General features: G+C 37.8%; 1 protein-coding gene across 1 annotated transcript in view; it reads right to left on the bottom strand.

Moving 5' to 3' along the window:
• Window positions 1-3127: 3127 nt before the first annotated feature.
• Window positions 3128-23169, bottom strand: part of IL1RAPL1 (interleukin 1 receptor accessory protein like 1) — a 346993-nt gene continuing 326951 nt past the window's right edge. Inside the window, exons 8-10 of the mRNA XM_034074647.1 lie at window positions 18737-18880; window positions 5106-5276; window positions 3128-3846 (exon numbers count right to left, since the gene is read on the bottom strand). Of these exons, the coding sequence (XP_033930538.1) occupies window positions 3128-3846; window positions 5106-5276; window positions 18737-18880 (1034 nt within the window). The remainder of the gene's footprint in view (window positions 3847-5105; window positions 5277-18736; window positions 18881-23169) is intronic.

Raw genomic sequence — 23169 nt, 5'->3', positions numbered from 1 at the left:
TTACAGCTACATGTGCACTCTGGAGAACCTATATACTGAATTTCCACAGATTGTAGAATAGAGTCGTTTAGTTTTATAGCAAAGCCTACCCTGATTATAGAGAGCCTTATAAAGACAAAGCACCACACTTGGATAATTCATGTGCATAGAATACACATACAAACCCGAAGTTCTTGACCAGGCAGAGTAAGTTTTTCTGATCATCACACTGTGCAGCTTTTAAAATAAAGTGCTATTTGCTTATGGCTAAACCTTATATGTGGCTATTGCATGCACACTGCAGGCTGCATTGTCAAAAACTGGAACACCTTCACCAAAAAAGGATGGAGCCTAAGCACTAGGGCAACAACAGGTGTGGTTGGTTTTGGTTGTTTTGTTGCTTTTTTTTTTTATTTTATTTTGCATTCAAGCAACTTTTGGCAAACATAGAGCATGTGAACACAAAACAGTTCTCTTCACTGTTCCCTGCACAAAGCTGTTCATAGAGGAGGAATTCTAAGAAGGAATGTTTCTAAAGCCATAGAAAGCTTCTCCATTTGTTTTAGGTTTTGTTTTGTAGTTGATTCTTTTTCTTTTTGTTTTTCTTTTGTTTAATATATTATAATAAAACATTATAAGAAAAAATGTTTACATAGTGTGAATATCAAATAGTATCTGTCAATCCCTGAATCATGCTATTCAAAGTGCTTAAATCTACACTAAAAATAGAACAACAGAAAAGTACTCCCCATGAGGGATTGCCTACCAATCATCTAAATGTGACTGTGGTCAGATAGTTGCAACCTACATTTATTTCACATCCCAGTCTTTACTCCAAGGTAAAGAGAAAGCAAAAACAATAATGCATTGCTTTTATAGGATACTGGGGTATTTGGTATCCAGATGAATGAAGGAAAATGCCATCAGTGCCTGACAGGTGTCTGTAGAAGCAAATAAATACTAGCTTTCTTTCTTACACTATGAAAATAATCAAATATGCAAAGCTCTCTTAAAATTTTATGTGGCCTGGCAGCTTCATTTCCATTTTGTGGATGTTTGGCACATGTCCAGAGGGAGACAGCATAGTAAAGAACAGATTGTAGAAAAGCAAATTGTCAGAGAAATAAACATTTTTAAACAACTAGAAATCAGTGCACATCCCGAAGCCCTATTATGTTGTTATGCAGATACTGAGATTTCTTGACTTTCACAACAGGAGCATAGTCATTTCCTCCCACACTGTCAGTTCTGGATTACTCCCACAAACATCCCCCACACTGCAGTTTGCCCATTCTCTACCCATCACTTTTCATTAAGAAGACCAAAATATTATGAGCTGTACTTTTCCCATTGTGACAATAAGGATGAGAAAGCCCCACACATCCATTGTATTGGTCAATATTATTTAGCTACCATAAAAATACATAAAGAAAATTAATCACATAAATAGACTAAAAGGTCTGTTTCTCAGGATACCAGTTACATTTCTGCCAGGGCAAATCAAACCTACTATATGACAGTGTGCTGCAACAAGTAACCCCAGCTCCTCTGCTTCTGCTAGCAGAGACTAGCACAGAGCTTGGCCTGGATATGTTATAGAGCTACAACATGGCTCCTGTCTCTTTCTAAAACCAGAAAAGCCTTTTCTGTTATTTAAAATGTAAGTATGAATAAGATGCTTATTGTCCTAAAGATGTCCAGATATAAACCTAGGGGGGGGGTTTCCTCCCTGGCAGCCATGGTACATGCATTATTTACAACTCCTCAAAGATAGAATCATACATAAAAAAATAAAACTAATTTATTTATTTATTAAAGTGAATATTTTTTAATACTTCAAGGTCTGATTTAAATATTAATTTTGTATAAATAAAGTTTATTTTGAAAACAATTATATTTGTCGGTATTCATGTCATTGTTTTTCTGCCTGAGTTCTTACTGAAATAATTTTGAAATTAAGAAAGTTTTATTTTTCATTACAAGCTAAAACCAAATGAGAGAAGACTTCTTAATCCTGAATATATAATTTTAAAGCAAATAATACAGGGCTTTTTGAACATTAAAATACAAGGGGACTCTGTAATCCACAGCAAAATAATGTTTTGCTCTTACTTTTTTAGAAAATAACACTTTCTATAATACAAAGTGACAAACCATCTACAACACTGCCTTTTATTCCCCTTTGGTTTGGAAGTCATCACTGTAAATATCAGCAAGATATTGCACTTCTGTGCCTATTGCCTCACTTATATGCCTTACAATCGTAAATGGTCCTATTTGCAGGATTTTGAAAGGGGGGAAAAGAAAAAGTTAAATGCTTAAAAATAAAATCCACAACCACATTAATACTTTTCCAGGAAGTGTTAAAAATAGGTTTGCTTTTATATTTATAAAAGGGATACAATCAACTCATTCTGAAAATAATAATTAAAAAAAAAAACAACCCATGAAAGCAAAAACCAAACCATCTCTAGTTTCTACAGACTCTGTAGTGACTACTGTGAAGCAACCGATACAGATTGGCTATATTCTGTTGTTTGACAGGTATCTACCAAGTTACATGTTAGATGATCAGACTGCAGTATTACCCCAAATGAGGGTCATTGTAAGGGCAGGGAAGGAGCAGTGCACATTACAGGAGTAGAAATGAAGTTGGAGCTCTCAGTGAAGGACGGGGTCCTTCTAAGGACAAATATTCTCTGAAAGAGGTGAACTGCAGCAGGCATGGCCTTCAGAAATCAGGCTAGGTAGGCCAAGAAAATGGATGGTGCTTCTGATATCAACATAGCTTTGTCCAAGCATTCCCAAGAGAGGTTAAAAACAAACGAACAGAAGTCTAAAACTATACTAATGAAGCAAAAAATTTTCCTATCTATACATCAGTCTCTTCATTTAAAAAAATGTAAATATACAAATTCCAATGACATATAAAACAAAGTTGAAAATGTGAATGGAAAGAGACATGGGTAAAACAGGAAGACTGATGCTACAAAGAAATTGCAAAAACCATATGTACAAGACCCTGTTTTTCCTCGTATGTTATTGATTGTAATGCATGTTTAACAGCAGCAGTTGAGGATGTAGTTCCAGGCACCAGACTGCAGACTCAGCTCCTATTCAAGGTGGTTGACAGCCCCTTGCATTTCGATCACCAAATGACACTTGATATACTGGTCTCCCGTGGCAAGAGGGGCAGTATCGCACTGTTTGTGTGAGCCTCTTCTGGATTCTGTTCCCTGTTAGTTTTTGTCTGTGGACGCTGCCCATTTATAAGTGTCATAGGGATGTTGCAGTAGGTATGCTGGTTACCTATTGAGGTAAGCGGCAGGGTGCCGGTAGGAGGTACATCGTATTCATAGCTTCGATAATAGTGTTTCTGGCGCATCTGTGAATGATATGTGTTATGAAAGGTGGAGCGCAGGTCTGGATGGGCAGTGGCAAGAGCAGTGGAGGTGGCAGCAGCCATGGAAATTGCAGAGACTGTCTGCAGTTCCCCAAAGGGCCCCTGCTCACTGACATCTAAAACCTGCTCGTGTGTGATGGGTTCAATCCTCTTAAAAGGCATTTCATACTGTAAACGTTTCCAGAACTTGGAATTCAACTTGTTGCATTTTGGTCCATGCCATTTAATGACAGTGAGGAGCTTGATGGTATGTTTTAGGGCCTCAACCTCCTGGTAGTTCATAACTCCTCGCAGTTCACTGCATTCAATCAGTATCACTTTGATTTCGCCCGTGACTAACATATTTCGAAGCCTTGTTTCCAGTTCAAAGATGCTCCAGCCTCTTCTTACCACATAATTTGGAGTCAGAACGATGATCAGTCGCTTGCTTTGGTCTACACATCTTGCCACGTCTTCAATGTAGGCTACAAAATAAGACAATTGCTGAAAAAACAATCTAGAAAATACTGCTCCCATAGGCTTGGGAGAAACAACAGAGGCAAATCCCTGCTCTCAGAAGAGCTAAAATACTCAAATTTACCAGGCTCGCTTGGCAGGACATGGTCCTGGGCAACCTGCTCTGGAGACTCAGCTTGAGTACAGGGCTAGACAAGATGACCTCGAGAGCTCCCTTTCTACTTCAGTTATTCCACGATCATGAGAAACATCTATTCCTGCATGCACTATGTGTTATGAGTGCTTGCTCGTGAGCCATGGTTTCGTATCAATAACTATGTCTTTATTAGAACAAATGTGGCCAACATCATCCTTTCCTTTAAAAAGTCAGTCACCCAGGTAGCCAACAGAGCAGCAACTTAGTGCTTGAGGGGCTTAGTCTCAAACCAAAATGCTACTCTAAGATATACTGTAGGCTCAGATTCTTCTTTTCGTGCTTACACCACACACATACACAAAAAAGGTGTGGCCTCCTGCAAGTTAATGTTCAGTTTGCTATATATATAAAAAATATTCATGCAGATGTTTGCTGTTGTGCTTTGCCTATACCAAGCATTCTTCCTTGTCTTTAAAGATACTGATGTCAGTAGCTGTCTATATGTTTAAACTGAAGTTAAATGAAGAATATACACCAACATACAAAAAATTACTGTATGTATATTCTAACATGTGAAAGAAACATAAAAAAAATATATATTTTCTTGAACCAGCTGGAATGAATTCTGATTTTCAGTCTCTGAGAATGTTCCAGTACCTCCACTACACATTTATCTGCACTGGACACTAACAAAATTCACTACTTTGCTCTGCTGCAGATGTTACTATTTAACCCTTATTTTAGTCCAAACATAACTTTTTCCTTCCTGTCTGAAGGACACGTAACAAATACTTAGAACCATGGAAATATTTCCAGGTAAGACCTCTGTATTCATTCCTAGATATGCAAGGTCTCAAAAAATTTGTGAAAAAAATGTTAGTTTCATTAATTTCTTTTAATTATACATGGCCTTTCTGCACTATCTCACCTTCAACCAGCATAATACAAAAACACAATCTTATCTGGAAAATACATATTAAGTATGCTTGGTAGCTTATTTTCAGAATTCTGTAAGATAAGGGAGGAAAGTTGACATTCTGAAGCAGTAGGTATAGAAATAATACTAAATCAACCACTGCAATCACTGCATTTGCTGTTTAGGGAACACACAAGAATAAAGATATTACTTACTTCCTGTGGGAATCAAATCTCTGTCTGGTATGAACAACTTATATCCGTAATGCTTTTCAAGCATATCTGGTAGGATCTCAAGAGCAAATCTTTCTTCTTCTCCAGTTTCTTGATTCCATTGGTCAGGATCCACTTTGGTATAAGATAGATATGCATCGTAGTCTTTGTTGTCTAAAGAGTGGAAGAAAGTAAGTTAGCTTATTCATTATTCTTGCAGATTTCCTAGGCAATTCCACAGGAATTACTTCTAGAAGAATTTGCCAGGAATAGTAAACTGTTTAGATAAAATGGCAAGCTTTCACCCAGTATGAATCCATTCACCTTTCCTGTTCCACATGGTAGAGGTAATCCTTATTTACAGAGATGCAAGGGAGAAGGCATCCATATCCATAGACCAAAGCCAGTTTATGTATAAACATTTGTGTAAGGCTCTGTATGGAGGAAATCCACTCTAGTGTGAGTGACACTTTGTGAGCATAAAGGAAAAAAATCACGGAAAATAATTTCAATTCTTCTCTAGCTCTAAAGGGGAAAAGCATGGCAATACCTAAGCTAATGTGCAGTTGTCTCTGTTGCATAGTAAAACCATTTCAGTCTTTCCAGATTTTTACTATGGATTTAGGGGCTGAGGCTGAAATGTTCTAAGAGTATGTGTAGCTTTACTTGCAAAACTCATTGGCTTTCCCAGTCTGAAATTATTGCCAAGCATACACCTTTACTGCATCAGCTCCTGATAATGCAGTTTTAATCTCTTGAATTCTGTGTGCTTAAATTTGCAAATTTAATGTTGCATTAATGTACATTTTGTTACTTAACAGTGTGTTATTTTGTTTCAATATGAGAAATATATCTGCCTGTTTCTTAAATGTGTTTGGTATGCCTACTTGAAAAACTGAATCAAAAGAGCCATCGTTAATTTTCATTAGGGGGTCAATAATGCCAAGTGCTCTGGAACTAATTCAGTGGAATAAGAGGTCATGTTTTGATGTGTTGTGAAGAAAGCAGAAAGAAATCAATGGCAAGAGTAATGAAACGTTAACATCCTTCTAACTCTCTTGACAACATTATGCACAAGCTATTGAGAATATCAATTGCTTGTAAAAGAGACCTGACTGAATACTCTGCATACTGTGTGTCATAAGTAACATTATATTCAGTCAATGTTGACTTCATTTACTGAGCCACTCCTTTCCTCATTTTACACCTGTTTGTATTCTGTATTATTTAGAAAAGCCTGCCAAGTGTGTGGTGGGTGAAAGAGTATAAATGAAATCAATGGTAATAATCTTGGTCAGTCTACTCTTCTTTTTTAAGGAACCATGCATACTGTGATCATTAACATTTGAGGATGATAACATTAGAATTGGTTATACTGTTACTATTTTCAAACTTTCCAAACCCATGAAATGACAGTGGGCTCATTCTCTCCTCTGCATGCCTTTTGTGTGATACTATTTATTGGATTGTTGTATCCACAGAAAACCAAACACAAAACCAACAACAACAAAAAAGAAAAATAAGAAAAAGAGAAGTACTGCCTTCTATGGCTCACTCTTTTCACTATTTTTCTTCAGAGTATATGTGAAACGATCCTTAACAACAGACAAGCATCTAATGTCTTTGCAATGCCTTTAAATAACACTGAATGGATCAAGTATGAGATTACATAGGAGTTTTTTGTTTCTGCAGAAGGACACTATTAAAGCAGCTACTGAGTTAACACACAGAGAGGTCAAGAAATACATGGGAAAAGTATGACAACTGACAAAATGAATATCAGGTAATGCCTTTTTCTGCTGTCACCTTAGTAATGGTCAAAACCATACCATGTGCTTGAAAGCAGTGCTGCTCAGTTGAAATTCTTTGAGCAAAGATGAGAATATATTACTACTTGAAGGGATAAATAATAAGAAATAATGCAGTATTCAAACTGTTTTAAAGGCTCTGGGTATTGTCTGCTATGATGGTTTACAAATCCTTGCTTAGAGGGAAAATTATTAATGCTATGCCATTGTTTTCTTGCTTATGTAAATATCATACTAACACATTTATTTGACATATATTTTTTCATACTGTGGAGGCAGACAATGCATTATCCTGTATTGTAGGGAACACTTATTTCTCCTCTAGTTCCCTAGTTTTAATAGCATTTGAAGGGAAAGAATTACCAGGATCTAGGCTATATCTGCATAGATGGGTTCAGGCAATCATGAATTTATTCAAACAGCAAGATGGGTAGTCTGGTTTGGGAAACTGCTAGATGCATTAGCACAGTGGTTTCCCTGAGTTATTATACTCCCTACCTGTCAGGGTCATTTTAAATTTTTTTAATGAAAAGAAAAAAGATCCGTTTAAAGCAGAATCACCTTATATGGTAATTTTGTTATCTGATGGGCTGGTATACTGGCATAAGCAGACAATTCAGAAACTGTGAAATGCCTGGGATACACAGGGGACGATCACATATGCCTTTTCTTTACTTCTATGATATTTATATATTAGCCTGCTTTTAGTTAACTAAAATTATTCGAGTTACACAGCCAGCTCTGTGAAACATTTTAAGGTTCTTCTCAGTTAAATGGTCCCACCTACTCCTGCTTGCAATGGGTGGAACTGATACCTACATTCTAAAGAACATTCCTCTTCATAATTATTTTTTTTTTTAATGTGCTGTCCCAATGGACTGAGAGGGAGACATAGGAGCCTGCAAACATCCAGGTCTTGTGGCTGAGTCAAACTCTGGGAACTGGGCTCTCATCTTACCAGTCTTTTAGCCATGTCACATGGAAGCAGAAGGCTCTCGACTTTCCTCACAACCCCTTTGCTCTCGGGATATTTTCCATGTAAGCATTCTTTTAAGCAATGCATCCAGGAGTTCCCAGACTCCCAGCAAGCATGCAGCAAATCCGTCACAGCTTTGTGTTTTCTTGACCATTTACTGGTGCATGTAGTTTACCCATGAAAATACTTGGTGTCAGCACACCTGCCTTTTCCAAGAAAAAAAAGACATCACCAGAAAATTTCTGACCTGGTCCTGATCATAAACCAAGTCATAAAGGAATTAATATTACTAATTATATAATTATGTAGTATGATAATTACAGATTTGGCTGCTTGGTAAATTCAGATCCTGGACAGATCTAATATTCAGGTTCAGGAAAAATGGCAAAACTCCAAACTCAAAGCAAAGCTTTTCTTTAAAATTATAATTTGGTTATTTCCCTTCATCAGCAAACAATTATGTCATCTATCCAAGAATTATCAGAATGAAACTGTGATTGATTGTTGCTTGCATTCTGGCTTTACATATAGATTATGCCATTTCAAAGATTTATTTTTTTTCAAGCTCCTGTGCCTTAGCAATAAACTGGAATATAGTTACTCACTGTTTCTTCACACACTTAGGAAGAAAAATACCTGCTAATAACCAAACGCAGGGCTGTTGATCATTTCTTCTAAAACCTTTTTTTCTTTCCCAAGGAGACTGAAAGTATTTATCTATGTATACTTTTGTACCTGAAAGTACTCTTATTTCCTTAACCATTTCATAATTCTTTATTTAGAAACATATTAGAACAAGTTGATCTTGCTTTGACTCCAGGTGTGAAGCAGAGCTGTATTATATAATGGCTGCCCTTTAATTTAGTTAACAGAGATGAATGTGACATAGAATATCATGCGACAGCAATACTTTGAAACATTTTTGTGCAATAAGTTTCCTTTTCCCATTCTTTGTAAATGGACAAATAATCATCTTCTTTTATGTGGTTTGTTTTCTGCTGCCCACAGGTACTATACAGGTACTATACTATACTAGGATGGAGCTCTTCAACTCAACAGTCTCCATTTCTGTGAAGTTTTTTTGTATCCATTAATTGAAAATATGGAAACAAAACCTAAAGCAGACCTTGCATGGCCAAATTCAACCAGACTTGATGCAAAAAAATTGTTATTGTACTGCAGACAACCATGACAGCGTATGGAAACTCTGGATTAGTTTATCATAATGGGGTCAAATACAGCCTGTGCTCAAGTTATGGATGCACTCAGTCCAAAAATGTTTCACAGACCTGAAAACCACTGTTACAGCAAGACTTTGGTCAAACAGACTGTGAGGTACAAACTTTGCTATATCATTTTAACCATGCAATGGAGTTGAAGGCAAGGACACTGAGTAATATCAGCCACAGGTCTGACAAAATTGTTAGGATCAGTCTTAGGGGTAAACATTGATGGTGAAATCCCAGCTTAATTAGTAACACACAGAAACATTACTTCATTTAGTGGCCCAGTGTTTTAACCAAAACACCTGCTGCATCACTTCAACATGCATTCTTTAATGCTGTCAATTCAGTTTGGAACTCATCCAAATATAGAACAGGTTATCATGCACCCTGTAACTTTCTACAGTGCTAATCCAGAAGAAAAAATACAAACTTCTAGAGGATGAAGTTGCAAACTCTGCTTGTTATTCAAAAGATGTGCTCAGCAGCAGTCACTTAAAGGCTTATTGTGAGCAGAAAATTAAACCCAAAGTCTATATGCATCCATTTTGTCACAAGCAAATGGAATCTTTGGGTAAGTAAATTGCCATCAGACATCTAAGAACTCATCTGTGTGCATGCTCTTTTGACAGCTACACATGAAATAGTAAGCTGGTGCCTACAGAAATACAGATAAAACTTCCTTTTCTACTGGGACCACCCAATATACTCAACTTTAAATTTGTATTAAAGATGCACATGTTTTCTAATGGTTTGCATGTTGCACCCCAAAAAGCCAGCAGTTTGGGCCTTTGAAAATTTATTAAACCTTAAACATTGCAAATATTTTTGCTAATGGGGGACAGAAGAATCATATATATGTGAATGAAAAAATAAAAATATTAAAAAAAATCTTCATAGAATCAACTATGTTAAACTGATGAAAAACTGAATTTCAGCTGGCATGAATGTTTTAGCACCATACAGATTAATAGATCAAAGCAAAGAGAAATCCTACAAAGTCATATTTCATAGTGAATCTTATTTTAATGAAGCTGTAAGGCCTAGACACCAGAGTGAATCCATGCTTCTGTGCATTCTGAAATCCTCCAGAGTAATTAGAAGTGCCTTCAGAAATGTTCAGTGACCACATACAGGCTGCTCTGCAGCTAGGTGTAAGCTGGCAACAGGTCTGGCTTAGGCAGATCTTCCATTTCTAGATCAATAGGGAACTGGACAGCTGATTCACTTCCTTTGCCAGAGCACATGCCAGCCTAGTAAAGATTCAGACACTCATTACTGGAGTCTAGGAGCAATGTGCTGATTTAACTCAAAGTTTCAGAATTTCAAGTGGGGTTCTAAGAAGTGACAGGCCAGATCCTCCCAGTGCTGCAGGGAGCTGGAGTTGAGCCAGTGGAGGCTTTCCTCTTTAAAAAAGCACGCTGTGTTCAGGAAAAGTTGCAAAGTACTGGGCTTTCAGTATCTCCCAGAGGCTGTAGTGGCTTCAAAATTATATCATTTCATAATCTGTATTTGTTTTATTATTTGTGGAGCCACATTTAGTGCACACATTGCAATAGCGTTCATCATTCTTAAAGTAATGAAAAACGTGATTTGAATACTTAGGTGAGTTAAATGGGCAAATCCCAATTCTTCCAAAGTGCTTATACTTTTCCTCACTCTATTTACTGTTGCTTATGAAGCTCACCTTAACATTTTCTTTTATGTCAAGCCCTTTTAATATTAATAAAACTTAAGAACTGCCAATAATAGCTATTTCTAAGGCAAAGCACTTAAGTATCACATTTCTAATGACAATTCACATCCATGTGAAGAGTGGGTAATGGTGGATTGGTGGGAGGTTTTGTAAATGCAACACTGGAGAAGAGATTAAAAGAATGTAATCAGTTCTAAAGAGGATCTAGAGTATTCTCAGTACACCATAGACTAGGAAAAATAAAGGTGCTTTGTCCTTACTAGCACATTTATAAAGAAATTAAAACAATCAACATGTATTTCTTGTTTCTCCTTTTTTTCTCTTCACATTAAATCATACTGAATAAAGAACTACCAATCTGAAATTTGATTTTATAAGAACATTTATGAAAATCAAAAATATCAATACTGTTTTTGACATTTCTTGAAAATAAGGAGCGAGACCCAGCAGATAAAAATTTAGCAAAGAAAAAAAACCCCAACAACAATACAGTGAGATCTTTTCAAGTGTAAACCAAATATTGTCCATAATCTATATTTGCCGTGGTTTTCTATAATTACAGCTAAAATTTGTCATTGACAGATAGATAAAATATTATTTATTTAAAATTAATAACCTATTATTAAAGTTGATTTTTCCTCTTCTATTTAGTCTAATTTTGTATTCTTAACTAAATGAAAAGTGTATCTCAAACATTCGCAGTCATTCTCATTAATGTGGAAGTTTAAATTTATTACTACTACTGAAGACATTTTACATTTAATATAAGAGACAGATAAATCATTAATCTTCTTAGCTGCTATTGACAGACAAGAAAAACGAGAAGTCTTTATAAGGGTTTGTCCTGGGTTCAGCAGTAGCAGTAATTTTTCTCCTTCTTAGTAGCTGGTGCAGTGCTGTGGTTTTGACTTTCAGCCTGGGAACAGCGCTGATAACTCCAATGTTTTTAGTTTCTGCTTAGTAATGTTTAGTCTGACCAAGGAACTTTCTGAGTCTCATGCTCTGCCAGGGAGGAGGGGAAGCCAAGAAGGAGCAGAGACAGGACACCTGACCCAAACTAACCAAAGAGGTATTTCATACCACAGCATATCATGATCAGTATATAAACTGGGGACAGTTACCCAGAAGGGCTGGATCACTGCTCAGTTGGGCTAGGTATCGGTCAGAGGGTGGTGAGCAGTTGTATTCTCTTTCCTTGCTATTTTCCTTATTATTATTATGGGTGGCAGCTGTAGTAGATTGAGTTACTGGACTGTTCTTATCTCAACCCATGGGGGCTACATGCTTTCGATTCTCCTCCCCAACCTTCCAGAAGCAAGGGGAGGAAGTGGGAGGAGGAACAAACAGCTGCATGGTTTCTGAGTGACAGGCTGGGCTTAAACCATGACAGAGTTTCAGACTGCTAAAAACCTTACTAAAAGTTAAAAAAAGTGATAGAAATAATTCTCTCAGTTGCTATGAATTATTTGCAGGTCAAACACCAAACTAAGAAAAAATGTATTGTTAATAGTTATTGAAGGACTGAATATTAACTGTTACACTATGTTTCTGTTAGGTAGTTATCTATGAAAGACTAGAAGAAACTAGCTACTATTTAAAAAAGGAGAAACTAGGAAGTGGTTCTGATGCAAAGTGTCATGTAAACTCTGGAAAATGGAAGAAACATCCAGAATTGATGATCTTACTATGGTCTTAACTCAGTAAAGCAACTAATTACCTGTATAAAATACATGCTCAATTTTATGTGCATTCCTTAGTTCTCTTGATACCAGTGACAGTGCCTGTATCTTAGCACTGGGTTAAATATTTTGAAAACTGGAGCTGAGACAGCCTTGATCTCGGCAAAACCAGTGAAAAGTTAAGTATATAATTATAAAAATGTGTATATATATGTATATACACACAAAAACCCAAAAACAACCTCAAGGGACAAATGGCTTGGAACAGACTTTCAAACCAAGATTTTTGAAGTCAGATGCCAATATGCTGTGTTCATTTCACCTACCTTGGAAATATACAGGTGCTTTGGACGTCAATAAAAAAATATTCAAATTTAGAACCATTTGACAGAGCTTCTGGTTAAGTAACAGGAAATACCTCAGTTTTCACTGATTTATATATGGTAGTCTTTTATTTTTTTTCCTACTTTACTTCTGGACTTTGTAACTTATAATTGTCTTTCAGTCTGAAATCTAAAGATGTTCTTGTGGTTTTTTTGGGGGTTTGGGGTTTTTTATATATATATGCGTATATATGCTACACATGTACTTTAGGTGCTATAAAATAGGACAAGAGAAAAATACATACATTTTTATTTGAATCAGTAAGTTTCATGGACAGACTCTAGAAAAACCCATATTCACTTGAGACATAAATTGAGATTTTATGGTTTAAATTGTATTTCAGATGTAAATAAATAGCATAAAAAGAAGAGTTAAGAGAAGCAGCTCTTCAACAATAAAACTTTAATTAAATAAGAGGAAACACCCTTTTTGTAACCAGTAATATTTAGAAAGATGAAGGCTGCATTTTTCTAAAGGTGATTTTAATAGAATTTCAAATTGATATTCATGGAGTAGGATTTCTTATTGCCACAATTCGCCAATAGCCAATAAAACTACATAGACCGTGGTGAAGCTGTTATTAAAAACTTTCTCTATGGGTCCCCAGGGAAGATTCTGTAATTGCAGAGTCAGTAACGTGAGCAGTAATTTCGGTTTAGCTATGCCTGCATAGGATAATCATTAACACAAGTGCTTTGGTGATGTCTAAACCATTGGTTAAAGTTACATTTGCAAGTTAGCAACTAAGTAACACTGAAGCATTAAGAATCTCAAAACACTGCCTTTCCTTGCTTTATAAGAGGTTTACTGGGATGAAACCCAGAAAACCACTAACAAGTATATCCTACCTGTTCTTGTCTTGTACAGTTAATAAGACTGTACAAACCCATAGGTCTCTTCATGAACCATGCTAGTATTTGCAGATAAATAATAAGGGCAAAAATATTATTACCTAAGGACTCACAGGTGCAACAGAGACTTCAAGGCAGAAACTGTTTCATCAGTCTCCTAATCTGGGCATTGATTTTTCTTCTCAGCAAGCAGTAGAAATTCATCTCAAGAAAGTGCAACTAGCCCAGGCAAGAAACAGCCACTATGTACCAAATCCAAACAAAATGTCCTTAATGTTAATCATGATAGCAGCAGGAACCTGCAGGACTGAAAGTGAAACCCAGAGGAACTACACAGCCCTGTCTCCCAGGTGTGTTTTGTGGTAGCACCCCAGCTACACAGAGGCTGTGTTCCTTCAATTCACGAAGGTTTCCTTGGCAAGGAAAGCTGAGAATAAGATTGAGGACGCCATGTAGAGCTCTGGCCCAACACTGTAGAAACAGCTGATGGGACCTAAAGGCACCAAGGGTCATTGTGAAGGTCATCATTTCAGCTGCTAAGCAAAGCTCTCCCTTCTTTTGTTCTTAAGCCTTAAGCTAGGCTTCTTGTCAGCCTAGTTGTTAGAAAGGGTATTAATGTAAATTTAATTAGAAAACTATTTACAGCATACTTGTTCAGACTTTGCTACTTTTTTATTCTTATGAATTTTAAAGCCAGCCTCTTAATGTTTTTTTTGGTTTTGTTTTTGTTATCATAGTGACCACCTCTTGCTTACTAATTCCTTCATACAAACACTTCCACCCATTTAAATGGTTACTAATATACTCACATAATGGTAGTGGCTGGTGCCTGCAGACTCTTCCTACTGTCAGCTGTATCATATGCTCTTTCCTCTGAAACTGGACTTGGGAATTTAAACACATATGTAAGTTCATAATTTTGAGTAATCTTGCCTATCTGACCATGTCCAGAGGTTTTCAGCCTGTCATCTGTAGGTTTGCGGATTTATCCCTTAGTATAACTTACATCTGGCATACAGATATCTGCACATCCACTGGAAAATCACAGATTTTGAAACAGAAAAAAAAAAAAAAGACGTTGAAAAAAGCTGTTTTGGTGACTTTCAGCTTCCTGTCTACCATAACAGTGTCATAAATGTTACTGCTTAGAGAAGTGGTTTGACTCCCTTCTTCACCCTCACTGCATCTGCTGTGGCTGTCATGTCTGGGGTCTGATCCTTGCACAATTTAATAAAGCAGCAGCAGTCTTCAGGTAAAATCCTGGGAAAAAAATCCATAGATTTTAGGTGGCCTGGAAGTCAGTTTGTATGTAGGTAATGAGTAGGTTTCTGTACAGTGGTAATATCACAGAGTGCAAGGTAGAAAGAAGTCAGAGCATGTGTTGATCGCAGTTGCTTGTAAATGTTTACTTGCATTTTTACTCTTCTCTGTTAGCTAAAGTACGTTTACTTGTTCATGAAGTCATGTAAAAACTGGAAAAAGCAGCAAAAGAAGATCCTTGGAAAATAAAAATACATAAAATAAGACACTAAAACTAAAGGCTAAAACACTCCTCAAAGGATGAACGGCACATAAAATCCTTGTCCTGGAACTGAGTGTACAGCAAAATAGAAGAAAATATCAATTCTAAAAGTAGTTTTCACTAATAGTGTGTTAGTCGTTACGGTGCACTTTATGGACAAGGTGTTTTAAAATAATGTTTAAGTTTAGACCTGAAAAACTAAAAAGGTTGCCTGATGTATAGCAATCACCAGAAGTTCCCATTTAAGTATCTAACTCTGAAAATTTTATTGTTTTTCAGAATACTACTGGCTATTTCTTTGGTTGCATACCACTTTAAGGTATCATCTTCACTGTGTCTATGGAGAGATTTTGAACTAAGATTCTCCACTTAAACAGATTTGGGAATTTCATCCTACCAAACTGGTAGGTATGAGTTACATTGCTGAGATGCAAGGCCATGGCAAACACCTGCAGGTGGGAAAGCTACAGCTTTGCCAAGGATTGGAGTGTTCCTCTTGCCCCTGTGCTCCAGCTCCCAGGGAATCCATCAGACATTCACAGTGAGGTCCCCTGATTAAACACCAGCACATAATTTTCTGCTCCTCCACAGTGAAGGACATGACAGGGTGTCTGTCACACAGTCCCCCAGTATGGAGTCAGCTCCCAGGAGGCTGAAAAGCATGGGCACAGAGTGGGAGGAAAAGCAATAGGTTGCCCAGGGAGATTGTGAATGCTCCATCTCTGGCAGTGTTCAAGGCCAGGTTGGATGAAGCCTTGGGTGATACAGTTTAGTGTGAGGTGTCCCTGCCCATGGCAGGGGGGTTGGAACTAGATGATCTTCAGGTCCTTTCCAATCCTAACTATTCTATGATTTGATCATATTCTAATTTAGCAGGAAAGGCAGGGAATTTGCCATGAACAGAAAAAAGGGGGCTGGAATGCCCATTCCCAGGAGACAATAAAGGCAAAACTGAGCTAATGTGTCTGCAGGAGTGAGAAAAAAGCAGAGTCTAGTCCCTGATATGAGAAAGAAGATGGGGAATTCAAAGCTGCAAGCTATGAGGAATAAGCAAGGGTGATCATTGCTTAATCTACAATATCCTTACAGAAAGTAATAAATTATGTTAGCTATAACAGTTAAATACTTCGTTTTCAATTTTTTCTCTCAATTTACCCATGCCTCCCACAGAAATATGTATGTTAACCTGAGAAAAACTGATGTATCTAAGGCTTGGAAAGGAAAGAGGAACTGTGATGAGATTTGACATCCTGAAGGACTTACTCTCTGATCAGGGAAGAAATGAAGCATTACATTTTAAAAGATATTTTCAACTGAGAATTTTAATTGGACCTCACTTTTAGAGTGTTTCAAATCCTCTCTAAGTACAATATAGTGCACACACAAAAAAAGAGCCTGTGATATTTTGATGTTTGCTTCTCTACATGTTCTCCCATATAACAGAACATGGTGAAAATTATGAATAACGTGGTCACTCTGCTGTTGTACTGCAGGAGATGCAGTTAGAAGAAGATACTAGAGTTCAGCATTTTGTATCTGTCAGCAATAAACTAAGCCAAAGGAAAGGATGTCACTGTATGTCTGCAATTTATGTCTGTAGAAACTGTGGCTTGATCTTCTGTGGGGCATTTTCTCTGTCTTCTTGCTTTTTCAAGAGTGCAAGTGGAAGATACAGAGTAAAAAAAGTCCAGCTGCAGTAACTTTATTTGCACAATGGGTTATAACCACATTGGTAGCACACTGAATACAAGTAGAAGCATTAAGAATCTGAAAGTAGTATTTTTTTTGCTATATTATTGTGATTAAGCACCAAAGCTATCAGTCTTTGCATTGATTATCAAAGGAGAATCTATGCTTTAACTTTTTTAACAATGACCTTTTTTCAGAAGGATAAACTGAATGGATATTGGTTTTTCTCCTTCTAAATCCCAGAACAGTATCCTCTAGAGGTCACTTTTTTGTTGTTTAAAATGTGTGATTAAAGTGTTGATGTTCCCAGGGGATCAATGTCTGAGATGGGAAAAGAGAGAGAAGCAAGTGTGTAACACCTGGCAAAGCAATATTGCAAAGGAATTGGAATGATTTAAGATGACAATAAATTACAGTAGTGAAGGTAAGAATTCCTGATACTGAGAGAGAAAACATTCAATTGCATTTATTTAAACTATTTAATTAAGCTATTTCTGCATCGTATTATATGACCATTATAAAATTCACACAATTCATGCAAGTAAGCTGGGGGCTGCTTGTAGAAAAGAGAGGATCTCAGCTCCTGAGAAAAAAAGGTGTTTGCCAAAATCCTCCATGAGTCACAAGCCTTCTGGGCCTCAGTTTCCTCCTCTGTAAAACAAGTAGAATAACCTGATTTTTTTCCTCCACTGAGATGCTATATTAATGCATCCTTTTTGTAAATCTAGTAGAAGGATACAAAATGTTCTAATGCTGTTCAGCTTGTTGTTTTGAGCATTTTCTATTTTGAATGCCTGTGCATTTTTAGATGGGAGGCAGAAATGGGTCATTCCCTAGTGATCTTATTATGGAAGTCTTTCCCTTATATAAGGATCTCTAATCCTGCTGCTGCTCTTTTCCCTTATCAGTGACAGATTTTGCAAGTGCCTGCTTATTTTAATTTATTTTGATATGTTACAGTGGCTTTTCCCCACAGATTATTGCCTTGAACTGTAAAATAACTTTTATTAGTATTTCAGTAAAAAAGAAGGTCCTGTCACCAAAGATGTAGTGGTAGCATAAAACATCAGGAACTCTGACCCAAGAAACAAAACCTAATTAATCAGAGCCTGCAGCTCAATACAGTTCACTGTTTGACAGCAGTTTTGATTAGTAAGGCTGGAGGCGAAGATCACCTTTCTCTTGAGTGCTTAAAAAGAGAAGAAAATAGGTGTATACCTTTGGCACAACCTGGTACATACATTGTGGATTACTTTTGTTTAGGCTGGGTGTCCCTGAAACACAGAACAACTTTAATGACCATTAACAGCTCTTTCAGCGATTAAGTAAATGAACTCAACAAAATTAACTGCTGGGTAGATTCCCAAACACTTGGTACAGTTTATTGAAACTGATCAATTTAAACAAGTAGTAAATTGAGATTCACTTCAACCTCTACCTGTTTGGTGAATACAATTAGGGAAGACTCCCTAGCTTCTGGAGAAATGAAGCTAGCTTGCAGTACTGACAAAAAGGGAAAATCTTTAATGCATCAATGTTGGTAATTTACATTCAGTGTAAGGAATAAAAATCTGAAAGACTTTGGTGTCTACTGGAGCTCCAGAGGACAGCAAGTACATCAGCTCAGCAATCATTGCTGCTAATGTGCTGTATGAGGAATGCATATTCAAGTCAGTGCCTAATGCAGTGAGAAATAAAAGCTGCAGTTGTTAACACATCTTGAACTGAAATGAAATTTGGGCCTTGGTGGAGAGAACTAAAAAAGCATACTTAGAAAGCAGGAAACATACTAAGAAGCTGCCTTACCTCCATCTAGTTCTTCAGCTCCAAAATGATTCCTGTAGAAGAGCATAATCTCTATCTTGTAACACTTGTAGATAGTCACTAAACAAACAAGCAGCAGCAGAATAGCACCAAGCCCACCAGCAAGCTCAACTGTGTACATCAGCTCTGCAAAGAATTACAAAATGCAATAACCATGACATTCCAAAACAGAGAAATATTAGCAGTAGATCTCACATTTATATTAAACATTTAAATAAAATAATGAATTATGGGGTAATCATGTATTTATTGTGTTATTATGCCCTTGAAGAATTACATAATTATAAGGTTGGGTTTTTTTTTTTCCTTGAATAAACTATTTTTTCCTCTGGTAAGCCATTTGAACTGCTCATTTAAAAAATAACAGTTGCTGGGATTGTGTATATATACAAGTGTGAGAATATATACAAGATATTTGGTAACTCCATTCTCTCTGTAGATAGATCATGGTTTGCTTTGCACAGGTAATGTCAATATTCTACTTACAATGAAAGAAGAGATTAATGGCTTGTTTTGGTGAGGACTATAATGCAAATACAGCTTCTCTTTTTTCACACAAAAATGAGTTTCAGTGTTCTGGATAAGATTACACTAAGGATTTGATTATTTTTTTAAATAAAAATAAATTTAAAAAAATCAAATTGAAAGATGTGAAGGCAAATCATCCAAATAACCCCACATCCTCACATCTCAGTTATGTTTCAATATCTATAACAGTTTCCCAGCATTCTGCAGTTCATCTTTATTTTCCCTTTCCCTCAGTTGGTGTTACTTTATACGCAGTCACAGCAAACCATCACAATTTGTCCTTCTGGCATTCCCATTCATACTGTGACCCCCTGATGTCTTTGCTGCACTCTGCCACTGGAGTCTCACATGATGTTGTTGTGTAGCTCCATTCCTTCTGGTCAAATATGGCCAAAACCAGCTACCACCAGCAATATTCTTAGTGGGTCCACTTATCATTGCATAGGTAATGTGCTATCATGGACTTTCACCTCTCCCAGCCTTAACTGTTGCATGTTCCAGGAAGCCTACACAGCTATGTGGCATCCATTTTGTTGTTACTTTTAATTTGCTTATTGACTGAAAACTGCAATGTTAAAAAAAGGAGGGTGGAAGGAGAGGAGCAGACCATCAACCAATACTTTTCCAATATCACTCAGTTTTGAGAAATGCCAAGAAAATTAATCTTGGAAATCTAAGATATGCAATTTGCTTCATAAAAATGTGTGGTGGAGAAAGCTCAGTTCCATGTTATTTTAACAGTATCTTCTACCAGTGGGCAGCTTCTGTCCAAGTGAAGCAGGGTAACCTAAAATAACCTTTTATGTGTGTGCGGTTATGCAGATATGATACTCTAACACAATACAATTCAATTAGAGAAATAAAAGGTTAGAGGAAAAGATAATAACTCCATTTATTTTTACTATATCTACTGAGAATCACAAACTTTTGTGTTATTTTGAGGTAAATGTAAGAAGATTTTATTGCTCTCTGGAAGACACCAAAAATACAAAAAAAATAAAAATACATTTATATTCCATGTCATTCCCTCCAAAACTGTACTGAAAACTCCGTTGTGTTATTTTTCAGGCCGACATGCCTATTTCAGACTTTCAATACTTCTCTGGTCCTGAGAAGGGAATGTTATTAAAAACACCCTACAAAAACCTGTTTGTATAGGCAAGTAATGCAGGACTTTCTAATACAAATGGAAAGGGAAATTACTCTGAACTGCCTAGTATACCTTGTTTATAATTTTGTACTACAGGAGATGTAGCTGTTCAATGGTAACTAGAAGAAAGGCTTTAGTATTTCAAGTTACTAGGCACAAAATACTCTATTTATGTGCCTACTGTTATGACTCGTTAAAGGCAAGGAAAAACTTTAAAACTGGAACACAAAAAATTTTCCTAAATTAATAATTTTGAGATTATATGACAAAAATAACTGCAGGTATTCGACTGTTCTCTGTCACTGTACATGAAATTAGGCTAATGCACTGCATCATTTTTGCCATCAAAGAGTCCCTCTTAGTTATCTTTTTCCACATAAAATAATTCAATATTATGCATATATTTTTCCTGCAGTAAAGTCTATCAGAACAAACAAGAAAATATCCTAATTTAGGCAACCAAAGCCAACAACAAAGTTCTCTAAGTCACTCTGTACTCAAAATCACCTGCTTCTCAGCCATCATGATCACTTACAATCAAAAAGAGATGGTGTTACTCACCAACAAGGAGGGTTTGGTTGAAGTGGTGATGGTCAATGGCAGCCTTGGCTGCAGTGACCATGAGATGGTGGAGTTTAGGATCCTGTGTGGGAGGAATAGAATACCTAGCAAGGCCGCAGTTCTGGATTTCCGAAGGGACAACTTTGGCCTGTTCAATCAGCTGCTAAGGGAAGTCCCATGGGAAAGGGTACTAGGCGGTAAAGGGGCTCATGATAGTTGGTCAGCATTCAAGGACCACTTCTTCCAAGCTCAGGATCAGAGCATCCCCATGAGTAGGAAATCAAGTAAGGGACCCAGGAGACCAGCATGGTTAAACAAGTTGCTGCTGGGCAAACTCAAGTGGAAAAAGAGAATCTATGGATTATGGAAAGAGGGGATGGCCACTTGGGAGGAATATAGGACAGTTGTTAGAGGATGTAGGGAGGCAATTAGGACAGCTAAGGCCTCCTTAGAACTTAATCTTGCAAGTCGGATTAAGGACAATAGAAAGGGCTTCTTCAAATACATAGCAAATAAAACTAACACAAGAGGCAATATAGGCCCACTGTTGAACGAGGTGGGTGCCCTGGAGACAGAGGATACAAAGAAGGCAGAAGTGCTGAATGCTTTCTTTGCCTCTGTCTTTACTCCTGCAGACTCTCCCCGGGCGCCCCAGATTCCTGTAGCCCCAGAAGGAGTCAGGACAAAGGAGTTTGCTTTGGTAGATGAGGACTGGGTTAGGGATCAGCTATGCAATCTGGACATCTATAAATCGATGGGTCCAGATGGAATGCACCCACAGATGCTGAGGGAGCTGGCGGAGGTCATTGCTAGGCCACTCTCCATAATCTTTGGTAAATCGTGGGAAACGGGAGAGGTGCCTGAGGATTGGAAGATGGCAAATGTCACACCAGTCTATAAGAAAGGCAAGAAGGAGGACCCGGGTAATTATAGACCGGTCAGCCTTACCTCCATCCCTGGAAAGGTGATGGAACAACTTATTCTTGACTCCATCTCTAGACATATCAAGGATGAGGGAGTCAATAAAAACAGCCAACATGGTTTTATGAAGGGGAAGTCATGTTTGACCAACCTTATAGCCTTCTATGAGGAAGTGACTACGTGGAGGGATGATGGTAGAGCGGTAGATGTGGTTTTTCTTGATTTCAGTAAGGCATTTGATACTGTCTCCCACAGCATTCTCATAGATAAGCTAAGGAAGTGTGGGCTTGACGATCAGGTAGTGACGTGGATCAAGAACTGGTTGAAAGGAAGAAGGCAGAGAGTTGTGGTCAATGGGGCAGAATGTAGCTGGAGGTCTGTGACTAGTGGAGTCCCTCAGGGGTCAGTGCTGGGACCAGTGCTGTTTAATATTTTCATCAACGACCTGGATGAGGGAACTGAGTGTACCCTCAGCAAGTTCGCTGGTGACACTAAATTGGGAGGAGTGGCTGACACACCAGAAGGCTGTGTTGCCATTCAGCGAGACCTGGACAGTCTGGAGAGTTGGGCAGGGAGAAACTTGATGAAATTCAACAAGGGCAAGTGTAGAGTCTTGCATCTGGGGAAGAACAACCCCATGTACCAGTACAGGTTGGGGGTTGACCTGCTGGAAAGGAGTGAAGGGGAAAGGGACCTGGGGGTCCTGGTGGATAGGAGGATGACCATGAACCAGCAATGTGCCCTTGTGGCCAAGAAGGCAAATGGCATCCTAGGGTGCATTAGAAAGGGTGCGGTTAGTAGGGCAAGAGAGGTTCTCCTCCCCCTCTACTCTGCCTTGGTGAGGCCGCATCTGGAATATTGCGTCCAGTTCTGGGCCCCCCAGTTCAAGAAGGACAGGGAATTGCTTGAAAGAGTGCAGCGCAGAGCCACAAAGATGATGAAGGGGGTGGAACACCTCCCTTATGAGGAGAGGCTGAGGGAGCTGGGTCTCTTTAGCTTGGAGAAGAGGAGACTGAGAGGTGACCTCATCAGTGTTTACAAATATGTAAAGGGTGGGAGTCAGGATGATGGAGCTAGGCTTTTTTCAGTGATATCCAGTGATAGGACAAGGGGCAGTGGGTGTGAACTGGAGCATAGGAGGTTCCACGTTAACATCAGGAAGAACTTCTTTACTGTGAGAGTGACAGAGCACTGGAACAGGTTGCCCAGTGAGATTGTGGAGTCTCCTACGTTGGAGATATTCAAGGCCTGTCTG

Source organism: Melopsittacus undulatus, chromosome 2, assembly GCF_012275295.1.
Source record: "Melopsittacus undulatus isolate bMelUnd1 chromosome 2, bMelUnd1.mat.Z, whole genome shotgun sequence".
Lineage (NCBI taxonomy): Eukaryota > Metazoa > Chordata > Aves > Psittaciformes > Psittaculidae > Melopsittacus > Melopsittacus undulatus.
The sequence above is the reverse complement of the archived record's forward strand: the minus strand, read 5'-3'. Positions and strand labels throughout refer to the sequence as shown.